This window comes from Sinohyriopsis cumingii, chromosome 14, assembly GCF_028554795.1.
Source record: "Sinohyriopsis cumingii isolate HCF-2022 chromosome 14, ASM2855479v2, whole genome shotgun sequence".
NCBI classification, from domain to species: domain Eukaryota; kingdom Metazoa; phylum Mollusca; class Bivalvia; order Unionida; family Unionidae; genus Sinohyriopsis; species Sinohyriopsis cumingii.
In genome coordinates this window covers 31,693,579-31,706,018 of record NC_142974.1, presented here as the reverse complement: position 1 = coordinate 31,706,018, position 12,440 = coordinate 31,693,579, and the positions used below count along the sequence as shown (strand labels likewise).

At 35.5% G+C, this 12,440-nt stretch overlaps 1 protein-coding gene across 4 annotated transcripts; it reads left to right on the top strand.

The window, feature by feature from the left end:
- The first annotated feature begins 815 nt into the window (after positions 1-815).
- On the top strand, positions 816-11,701 carry LOC149783520 (uncharacterized). 4 transcript variants are annotated; one of them, XM_089931766.1, is made up of 4 exons: positions 817-1,117; positions 5,013-5,112; positions 8,404-8,433; positions 10,033-11,701. In XM_089931766.1, exon 4 carries the CDS (start codon positions 10,040-10,042, stop codon positions 11,393-11,395), a length of 1,356 nt encoding a protein of 451 aa, XP_089787892.1. In that variant the 5' UTR covers positions 817-1,117; positions 5,013-5,112; positions 8,404-8,433; positions 10,033-10,039; the 3' UTR covers positions 11,396-11,701. The 4 variants fall into 4 exon arrangements, with proteins under 4 accessions (XP_089787891.1, XP_089787892.1, XP_089787894.1 ...); XM_089931765.1 differs by lacking the exon at positions 8,404-8,433 and having other exon boundaries at positions 816-1,117; positions 5,013-7,485; XM_089931768.1 differs by lacking the exon at positions 5,013-5,112.
- Positions 11,702-12,440: the final 739 nt, after the last annotated feature.

Here is a 12,440-nt window from a genome sequence, read left to right as displayed (position 1 = left end):
AAAATAAGTGTAGTACATTTTAGATTAGTATTCCAGAGTTTTCATCATAGTCTTAGTAGCCTAATAGTTTTCCTTTTCTAATTGTTTTCATGTTTGCTTGGTCATTTTCATATTCCTACATGGCATGCGTAATTAAGTGCACACGATTAATAGTGGCCCAGTGAATTTTAATTTATTTGATATTATACAAACACCATCGAATCCTACAGGCCTAGTATGTTTGTGTTTTGTTTTGTTGTTTTTCACAATTGTGATTTTTAATGTTATCGCATCTCTACAGGAAGGGTAAAATTCACAAAGATGCTAATGGCGCATGTTTCCCGATATACATGTTATTTCTTTCATACCGATGGAGCTTTAAAACCCAAATGTACATATCACAAGTAATTGACCTTTGTGAGTAACTATGTTAATATCTATGATCGAGTTTAAACAGGCAACTAAACGTGTAATCTCTGCCCGTGCTTTATGAACGCTCTAACACTGTCAACGTGTATGTTTCGATGCAACGTATGGCAGTATTTTTACATTAAGCAGCACAGGTATATGAAAACTAAGGTACCTTCTTCATCTTTGAATCATTAAACTCGATTGTTGAATAAGGCATGGGTCGAAAATGTCGATTAGATTTTTTATTCGATTTTAAGAATTCAAGTTTCAGAGATGAATATTCCGATATGTTCGCTAATGCTATACATATTCGACTATTTTACTGGACACGTGTCCTTTGACACTGCACAAAGAATGTAATTTTCTTTCTAGTTCACACGTATAGCTGTTTCATGTTCAAGGGTGTTATAAATGTGCAAAGAAAGCGCACGAATCTTAAAAGCACGTACTGAATTTTTGAAACATTCTACATCCCAACTTGAAGATAACTGAAAATTCTGAGAAAGGAGAGCAGCTATGTTTCGTCTGAATTTTGTTCATGTTGAAACCGATATGGATCATAAGGTCATCTCAGGATATCCCCAAAAGATATCACTCCACATACTCAGATCGAGACGGATTATGAGGTCAGTCCCACATAGATATCACTACAGTACTCAGTGATAATATGCTTGCATTGATCCAAACTACGCAGTGGAGTTGATGCATGGCCTGTAAGATATACCAGGTAACTCTCTCTCTCTTTCTTTCTCTCTCTCTCTCTCTCTCTCTCTCTCTCTCTCTCTCTCTCTCTCTCTCACACACACACACACACACACACACACACGCACGCACACGTCACACACCACAAAAGCCAGTAGCGTACTAACAAAGAGGCGGACGGGCGACATATGTCTTGAGGCGTCAAAACTCCTTTGAACCATCATCGTCTCCCCGGGCGCCATTTATCCTTAGCTGGTCACTGACATACACATAAATATACATTCACACAAATTCCACGAAACCTGAAGTAATAATTATTTGAATGAATGGTTATCAACATTATGTTGTGAGTATCAAATATTCATTTTTCGGGGCTTTCTTTATTAAATACATAAAAGGACAAAGACAGAAGTAGAGGAGAAGTAAGTGAAGAAATATTTATATTCAGACAGGTTTACTGATATCAAAACAGTGAAGAAATTTAATTGCATCTAATAATAATATAGAAAGTGACAATTAAATATATGTATGTATGTTACAATACTACCTTATACTGGGAGTTCAATGTATCTTATAATACTACCTTATACTGGGAGTTCAATGTATCTTATAATACTACCTTATACCGGGAGTTCAATGTATCTTATAATACTACCTTATACCGGGAGTTCAATGTATCTTATAATACTACCTTATACTGGGAGTTCAATGTATCTTATAATACTACCTTATACTGGGAGTTCAATGTATCTTATAATACTACCTTATACTGGGAGTTCAATGTATCTTATAATACTACCTTATACTGGGAGTTCAATGTATCTTATAATACTACCTTATACTGGGAGTTCAATGTATCTTATAATACTACCTTATACTTGGAGTTCAATGTATCTTATAATACTACCTTATACTGGGAGTTCAATGTATCTTATAATACTACCTTATACCGGGAGTTCAATGTATCTTATAATACTACCTTATACCGGGAGTTCAATGTATCTTATAATACTACCTTATACTTGGAGTTCAATGTATCTTATAATACTACCTTATACTGGGAGTTCAATGTATCTTATAATACTACCTTATACTGGGAGTTCAATATATCTTATAATACTACCTTATACCGGGAGTTCAATGTATCTTATAATACTACCTTATACTGGGAGTTCAGTATATCTTATAATACTACCTTATACCGGGAGTTCAATGTATCTTATAATACTACCTTATACCGGGAGTTCAATGTATCTTATAATACCACCTTATACTTGGAGTTCAATGTATCTTATAATACTACCTTATACTGGGAGTTCAATGTATCTTATAATACCACCTTATACTTGGAGTTCAATGTATCTTATAATACTACCTTATACTGGGAGTTCAATGTATCTTATAATACTACCTTATACTGGGAGTTCAATGTATCTTATAATACTACCTTATACTGGGAGTTCAATGTATCTTATAATGCTACCTTATAGTGGGAATCCAGTGTATCTTACAATACTTCAGTGTACCTTCAGTGTATCTTATAATGCTACCTTATAGTGGGAATACAGTTTATCTTATAATACTACCTTATAGTGGGAATTCATTATAGGATTAAATGACCATGGTTGGGTATTTATCGATGTGTAAATTGTACCTACTCACAAAGTAAATAAAGTCCGAAGTACCCAACCATGTTCATTTAATCCTTATAATTCCAATTTCGTCCTTTCTTCGTCAGATCAACTTATTCCATCACCAATACATTCCAATTTAAGTAGCGCGTACTTACAATTCATTCGCCGCTTCACATCGCCCCATAATACATAACCTGTACAGAATAACACGAACATATTGACTACTGTCAGTTACGTTTATTTAGAAACTTCATGCTTTACACCTTAGCTAATGGCTACCAATAGTTTTAACACATTTAGTTCAATTACAACATTTTTGTTCAATTTTAGTCAGTCCCATCTGCTACGTCAGATGACCATGACCTTACATAATAACAGCTGATACGTTATTACGGTACCATTTGTTTTTCCATAGACCTTAATGCTAATGTTTGGGGAAATAAATATATTTTCTATCCTACTTGAGCGTGCATGTCACACACTTTTCTAGAGAGCAGTGTTAGATTTGACAATGACAGAACCAGGTTCTCCATTGCATTTAAGAGAGATAACTCTACTGGAGCTAGACAGGGGTAAGGGTTATCTAGTCACAACATGCACATTTTCAGCCATGTATACCATATTTTAAAAAATTAATAAAAAATACAAAATATGATCTAGATAGAAATTAACATAAACTCACATGTTGCCACGAGTCTCAAATTATTTAAAAGCCTAACAGAAATTACAACTCTTACATAATTCACCAATCACAGCTAGTGTTGTTCTTTATTTCGGAATGCAATCTTCCTACACCTTAGGCTCCACCCACCTGAACGTGCCCAAACGGAACCGTTATACCATACGGAATAACTAGTGTGCTAGATTAAATGTTCAATCAAACCTCAAATCATAAATTATTTTATCCATGAACAACATGGAAATATGAACAAGATGATGCTATCCCTTACAAACTTAAAGGTAACAATTTAATAAATTGTATACAGGAATAACATTTTATATCATTCTCAACAGTGTTAATACTTGTGAAGACCTGTTCAGTGATCTAATGTCAAATGAAATGTAACTACTGTCACAGTTACGTTTATTCGGCAGCTTCATACTTTACATCTTAGGCAATGGTTACCCATGGTGTCAGCACATTTATTGTCATATAAAACAATAACATTCTTTTTTTAACTATAGTATGTCCTATACAGGAATAACATTTTATATCTTTTTCATCCACGTTAATACTTAACAAGACCCTTTCAGTTATCTAATCTGAAATTAAATGTGTAGTTGTTAAATGTAGAGTTTCTCGCAAAAACCGCTATATATTTTGTTTGGTTGCATAGTTGAGTGTTGAAGTGCTGGAAGGAAGTAATGACTACACGTCCAAAATAATTTAAATTAGCAAATGAATTACCTTTATGGATTATTATATACATTTTTCAATGGTGTTATGTCACATTGGTTTTAAATACTGATCATGTATGATTTCCCTACTTTTCGACTGTACAATACAAACTTTTATAACGTGATTCGTGATAATACGTAAAAGTTACCTTTCTAAACTTTATGAAGCTCATATGCTACAATTTAATGTGAAAATTTCTAAAATAGATATCAGGTTTGTTTTTTAAATGACTAATATGCAGCATTTAATGGCTTTCTTGCAACAAATACTTTTCAAATCAAAACTTGAACCAAAATATTTTTGGTTACCGCTCCAGTTTCAGTATATATTTACAATCAGACGAAGATATTATTGCCTGTTCACATATTAATTTGAAAATAGTATGTATAATACAAGCTGTACAAATGTATGAGTTAAAGATATAAAAACATACTTCAACGTATGCAGAGCTACGATATAATTATATACGTAATCCTACACATCTAGTGTGCATTTCAACATAAGTATAAACAACCCATGGCTGTAAATTGATTATATCATAATTGTCTGAAAAAGGATCGAGATAAACTTATAACACGCATGTGGCAAGCATTTTTACTTTGCAGTACACTTGTAGCAAGAAAAGATTATATGCGTCAAACGTATTATCCTAGGATTTAATAAAGGTAAGTTAATTTTCCTCCCCAAAGGGCGTTTTAAAAGTGTATATCACAATCTAAGGTACCTCATTTTATTGTGATGTACAGTTGAGAACAGAGAAATATGGTTTGGAGTAAATTCTGCATTTTCCGAGTTCCCAGGGAATACTTTTTACTTTCTAACTATAAAGAATACTTGTTATACAAAATGTTCCTGTTTCTTCTGGCTAATTATTGTTTTCTTTACAGAAATGTGCCATTCATGGCATGCTCGTGTGCGCCTTTGTTTTGCACAATTCTAGTGCATTGATTTCGTTTTCAGAACATTGCTGCTGCTTTTCGTTCAAAGGTAATATTTGGTAATAACTTGTTGCACTCACAATGTCATATCTCAACGCCAAGTAGGACATTTACGATGCATATAATCCTTGATAAATTTTACTAAATACAAGACTTTCAGAGTCTTCATGCTTAGACCTCAATAAACACAATGATGTAAAACGTGTGACCTTGACTTAATGCCCAAAAGTGGAGTAAGCATGTTGCAGTATTAGTTCTCTACCTTCCTAATAATTCATCGAATGTATGAATGAAATCCATCAATGTGTCGAGGAAATATATGAAAATGACAAACCAGATTTATTATCTATCGTGTGCAGTGAATGCTCGGCCATTTAATAGTGTCGTTGTCAGCATGATGGGGAGCTTGCAGTCCACCCGGGAACTTTGCCAGTGGACAGTTGTTCACAATGTGTGACATGGTCTGCAGAGTACCAGAGCTACAGAGAGAGACAGTAGCCTGGCCTTGCCCCATCGGACAAGGTTGACTGCACAACGACCTTGTCATATCAAGAAACGGTTCAGCGTGGTATAGAAATTTCGCGGAAGGGTAAAACCGGGAGGGCAGACAGATGGCTCAGCCACGAGGGAGTGATTAACAACATCTGTTGAAAACCACGCATCACTTCATGCTGAAATAGCTGTCATATCCTTCGATAACGGGCCTAACCAGACTGGATGTCTGTAAGTCAAGCTGACTGCTGGATGTCACGTGATGTTCATGTGGATTGGAAGTATGTCACTGGCAAACACCTTAATCAGCAGTTTTGTAGTTGCTTCCTGGAGACGGAGATGTGGAGAAGGAATGTTGCTGAGTACCGTCAGCCATGGCAAAGGAGTAGAAAGTTGTGTTCCAGAGATTACGCACATTGTATTGTTGATCTGGATGTCAGCTAGCTTGGTATGAGACAACTGAGTCCAGACAGGAGCGCAATTCTCGGCTGTCGAATAACAGAGAGCCAGTGTTGATGTCTTGAGTGTCTGAGCACTAGGGCCAGCCAGTTTACGGAGTAGACTGTTTCGATTTCTCAATTTTGCTACAGTTTTCTTCGAGTGACTGTAGAATGACAGTGATCTCTCTAGAGTCAAACCAAAGTGCCCATTTTACGGTTCGCATTTGCAGTATTAAGGTGGAAGACGCTGGAGACTGTCTTTGTTGTGATTGTCTGTAGGCGCCAATCTTGAAGAAGTCAGTTATTTCCTCCAGGTCCTTGTTAACGAGCGACTTTGTGTCCCGAGAACAATGTCGTCTGCATACATAAACGTGCGCGACTGTGTTTCTGGCAAGTCATTAATATAAACATTGAACAGACTTGGCGAAACAACAGACCCCAGTGGGAGTCCTTTAGTCGGACGTATCCACGAGTTGTGGCCCTCTTGGATGTACATTCTGAAGCGTATGTCGCGCAGGAACAGTTAAATAGTCTCTATTATCAAGCGCTGCAATACTAGGAAAATTTTCAACAACAGCCCTGCATGACAGACCGTGTCATATGCCGCTGTTAGATCAAAGAAAACATCTCTAGATTTAAGGCTGCTATGAAAACCGTTTTTAACAAACGTAGTCAATGAAAAAACTTGATCGTAAGTGCTGCGGCCATACCTGAAGCCTGCCTGCTCAACAGTTATAATGTACTTAAAGTCTGGATCGATTCTTTGAAGAATCAGGCGCGTCAGTACCCTGAAACAGACTGAAAGCAAAGAGATTGGACGATAGCTTGCTACATTATGGAGACTTTAGAGAGGCTTTGGAATCACAATAATCTTTGCCTGACGCCACAAAGTCGGAATGCATTTTTACCTAACAACCTGTGTCAGGAACGCAGACTGGATATCATCATATCCTGCTGCTTCGCCTGATTTGTTTATGTTGCAAAGCACCTTTCATAACTCTGGTTTTGTAAATGCCTCTAGAGTATCTGATCTAGTTCATGTGACTTCCGATGGCAGTATTGTCGAAACTCATCACGTACTTGACGTCGGTGCTCTTTCTCCAAAGGTGCTTTAGCCACTTGTAGTAAGTGGCTAGCAACAACATTTCGCTTGACAACTGGGCGAAAATGAACTGGTGGTTTCTCAAAGGTGTCAAGTCGGTGGATCAATTTTCAATATTTCCGGCTCTTTGGAAGCAGTTAATGGCTCTCTTTGATCGGGATGCTTCCAGATTGTATAGTGACAATGCTACACTCGAATATGACACTGTACCTCGTCCAATATGCCTTGCGGAAGTTCCAACGTTGCTGTGAAGAGCTGTATATAGTCGGCAGTTGAAGTCCAGTATGAATAAGTATTGGTCTGTGCTGATTGTGTGTGATATCGTCTAGTAGTGTTTGTCTTACTGGCTAAGGATGTTCACCAATGGAGCTGATCAAACAGAGAACCTGTGAGTAGTCCTGTTGCCATCTTGTAGAATGAAAGATGACATTTTGATTGGAGTTGTGGGTCCGATGGATATCATTGTTCATTTTCCACTCTGCCAAATGTTCCCGATCACTGTGGAAGTGATCTCAATAAATTAGGGGAATTGTATTTTGCCTAACGCTTCATAGAAAAGACGACATAAAACACAAGTAATTCTTTTATACATAATGCTAAACCACAACAAGCAAATATTTTGCATTCAGTGCGATTATTGTCCGTTCTTAATTAGCTTTTTTGAAAGAAAAATAAATAATGTGTTACGGATAAACGGATTTTTATTTGGGAGAGTCTTTTGCTTTTGTTTCTGATTTGTAAGATTCCCTTTTTAATGCTATTATATGCATTCCCATTATTCCAAACATCTCATGTTTACAGTGTATGAAGATAAAATAGTCTAATTCTAGTTTTCTCAAAATATAATCATTCTAATATATTGACAATAACAAGTCAGTATTGTTCTCATAATCATTTATATATTTTGATAGGTACAGGTCAGTCTTATTATATATATATATATATATATATATATATATATATATATATATATATATATATATATATATATATATATATATGGGGGGGGTGTGTGTGTTTGACAAGAACTAGCTATTATTGTTAATTATTTTCATTGGTATACATTTCAAGAACTAGCCAGTATAGTTCAATATACTCATTTGTATACTTTGACAAGTACAGGTCTGTACTGTTAAATATAAAGTTATGCTTCTCTATATTGTGTGTTTAAACTTTGTCCATGATTGTAGATTGTAAGAGTCATTTGTAAACAACATACTATAGCTAACTTTTGTCCATGATTGTATATTATACTTTATGATATTGATCAGTTGTAAACAGCATGTTTGCTTCGATTTGATTTCAGAACCTTAGTTTTCCCCGTGGAAAGTATATGGTCAGTATGATGTTTCTCAGGTTCTTTGTTACAGTTTAAGTTAACAGACCTGACCTTGTTTACAAATATGGTGGACATTTTTATTGGAAAAGACCTCAGTCTAGGGCATTTTATTATGTAATAAATCAGTAGACATTGTGTATAGAAGTAAGGCAAAGTAAACAACCATTCATTCCTCCTTTAATTTATGGCTGTATAAATTTTTCTTTTTGGTCCAAATATAATTTGAGGGGAATCTTTATTTAAAAATCATTCACTGGAATTACGAAGTGCGCATTGATATTTTGTAAATAAAACAATATTTGGGGATTATTGTGAATTCATTCAATGACATCCTGGATTTGCGTTGTGATACAGCAGTAATGTTGGCACATCAGCCCATCCAAGACTATTGTTACACCAGCACATTAAATACTGGAATTCATTCAGAACACTCAAAAACTGTTGGACTTGTAACATAAATTTTAGAATGATGTGGAATTTAGTTCCCAATAATAAAAGTTCCTTTAAATTTTCAAATTGAATTCTAATGAATGAAACTTACTGTTCAGTTGTACTAAGCTTGTTAACTTCGTTCTTTCTGTCACATAGTTTAAGTGTATAGGTTCGTAACAATTATTATTTGCATACTTTGACAAGAACTAGCCAGTATAGTTTGATATAATCATTGTTATACTTTGACACGACCTAGTAAGCATTGTTAAATATGAATCATTGGTATACTTTGATAAATACTAGTCTTTATTATTCTTTGGTGAAAATATCTCCGTCTGTTTAAAAAAAGAAACGAACTTTTGATACTATTTAATAAAAGCCTTAATGAAGTCGTTTTAAACCATTTGTAAGCAACGGATGGACTAAACAATTTCGTACGATTCATCATTTGTAAATTATTTACTAGTACAGACATAGCTTACTTTATTACATGTATCTCCATCGTTATTTACAGTGGCGTCTAGAATGCATAATTTTATGTAGTATGCACAAGGGGAAAATGTGGTGCAGAAATACATTTGGGTTAGCGGGATCGAGATTGAGTTTTGATTTACTAATTTTTGTGACATGCTGTCCATTTGCTCCTTGCCTTGCTCTTACGTTTTGCCAAAGTTTTGTTTCTTTTCATGAATGTAGTATGTGGGATGCAGTGGTCACTACCGTATATATGTAATATCTCCCGTTTTGTCTAGAATATTCTTTTTTTGCCTGGCTGAAAATCGAACGTTTATGGATTATTTTGTATTACTGTTGAGTGGATAATCGTATAAGTATCACGGTCTATTTTACTATTTGATATTTCCTTTCCCTGTAGATTCTGAACATGAATACATGTTGGTTTTTATGGACTTCAATACCAAAAATGTAATTGACCTTGACCACAAACATAGGCTAAAACGTTCGAGTGCTAAAACACGTATGACTCGTCTGGTTGGACGTAAAGCAGCGAGAAGACCGCAAACAAACTTTAATAATCTACTTTTATATTTTGCAAGGAAATCATACTAAAATAGGAGACATTTTTCTATAAATTCTTGTAATAACGTATTTGATAGTTCCTCCATTCTTACTAATTTTAAAATTTTATTCTTTGAATTGTTTCAGTGCAACAATGGATAATCACGAGAATTTCCCCAAAGGTGGGGCACTGGAGCTAAATTCGTCAACTATGGACGTTTATGAGAAACACAATACAAACGTTATACAGAGTCTAAAAACGTTGCAAGAAATAAATGATGCTGAAGTAATGCTTATGTTACCAGTCATTGTGTTCTATGTTTCTATTATGGCGTTTGGTATCATTGAGAATATATTTGTTCTCATCGTATATACTTACAAATTCAAACGGATGAGTGCAAGGTACTATATTTTGAGTTTAGCCATGTTGGACTTGGGTGTATGCTGTATTGGAATTCCATATCATTTATTTGATTTACTTCACCCATACACATATTTCAATTCTGATGCATGCAAAGCGTTGACATTATTCCTCACATTTTTCACGTACGGATCAGTATTTGTTCTACTAGTCGTTGGAATAGATCGCTTTCTCAAAATCTGCCGACCACTAAATAAGCAGATGTCAGACTTTGGTTCACGGAAGGCTTGCCTCATTGCTGTAGGGTTCGGACTACTTTTATCAGGGCCGCAAGTTGTGTTATACGGTCACAGTACTGCTGTTCCGTCAGGGCACCTGAATATTACCGGAGTTGAATGTTTTGTGGAGGATTCTTACAAAGACACAGACTATCCACTAATTTATCTTGGGATCACAATTTTCTTAGCGATATCCACAATAATTACCTTAATAGTACTATATTCATACATTTGCTATGAAATATTCCTTTATGACAAACGCCATGGAGATCTGCAACGAAAGAATTCCAGATTTGCTCTCTGCTCATGTGCGAAAACTGATAATCCAACTAATGTAACAGAAGTTACATATTTGTCGGAAGAAGAAATCGAATGTGTTCCACTAAATACATTTGACGAAGAAAATGGAGAAAAGAAAGAAATGGGAAACGGTGACCTTAAAAGATCTCGGAGTACCTCTAGGTCGCACTCGCAGGGCGAGCTATCACGTAATAATAGAAAAGAAACGTCGCACATAAAATGTATAGAATCAGTCAAAAATCTTCCAGGACCGGTAACAGCTTCCAAGAAAAAACAGAAAATCACAAGGAAAATCACCATGATGATGTTTTCGATTACTATTATTTTTATCATCAGCTTTACTCCTAATATTATTATGTTAGTAGCAGACAGATTGGTTGAAGGCCTATGGGAAAATGCTGACTCAACAAACATTGTGATTTACGAATTTCTCCTACGCTCCTACGTCATTAATAATGTGGCTAACCCTATTATATACGGGTTCTGGGATTACAGGTTCCGGTCGGAATGTATTCAATTAATAAAGCGTGTCTGTTTTTGTCATTTGAGAACTGTCGAGAGTGGAGTTTAACACTTACATGCCCATATGGATTTCCTGTTTGACCCGATTGGTGGAAGAGGATCAGAAAAGCGACCGAAATACACTAGATACATTGATGAGGTGTTTCTTTTTTTTTCTGTGACAAACTAAACAATTTGTTGATGATTTTGATAATGTCCACTTGCGTATGACTCTTAAGAACAACAATATTTGAAAAACGTTGTGTATGACTGTGAACATCATGGCGAAAGGAGGATTTTAAATTTGTATCAATGTTTTAACAGTCTTATTAAATGTAAAATCGGTTTTTGTATCAATAAACCTTTTATTGTTTGAGTTTATCTAGTGTAATTGATGCATTAGTCATCTTAACGGCAAATGGAAATCCCCTATTGTATAGAAAATCACATTCGATGGCAAAACTCTTCATGCCAATGTCATAAATTTCTACATTCAAAGGCAATGCAATGAACGGTCTCTAAATACCATTGATAAAGATGTAAAGTTTCTAGTAGTTACATGTGAGTGGGGGGGGGGGTCAAACGGGGAATTAACATTACCCTTTAATGTTATGTTGTATTTGACAAATTGGAGTTCAAGCGGGAATTAACATGGGAAAGACACTTTGGGGTCAAGCGAGATTTTAACATTAGGGAGACACTTGTGAAGTCAAAGAGGCACTTGGAGGTCAAGGGGGAATTTAACATTAATCCTTACTTCTTATGGAGTATATGACCTTGGGGGTCGAACGGGTATTAACATATGGAGGCACGTTGGGGTCAAACATTTAACATGGGGAGACATGTTGGGGGTCAAAAGTATTTATAGGGTCAAAATACTTTTGGGGTCGAAGAGGAAAGATTTAAAGTCTCAGTTGAAAACATAGGCATATACAAACACCTACACACAATAACGAGATAAAACACTAGTGCAATAATGCAACATTACTTTAGAGATCTGAGTAGCCCTGAAAAGGCGCCTAGAAACGGCGAGAGATATTTGTTTGACTTGAGTCTTTAACTCATGGTTTCATAGGATATCTAGAAAATCGTACAACCGTATATTGCTGTATTCT

Bases quoted from the DNA above. Each gene is read 5' to 3' on its own strand.
- LOC149783520 (XM_089931765.1), top strand. From the start codon at position 7,451: ATGTTCACCAATGGAGCTGATCAAACAGAGAACCT. The intron at 7,486-10,032 runs GTGAGTAGTCCT...GAATTGTTTCAG, and splicing joins GCTGATCAAACAGAGAACCT to TGCAACAATGGATAATCACG.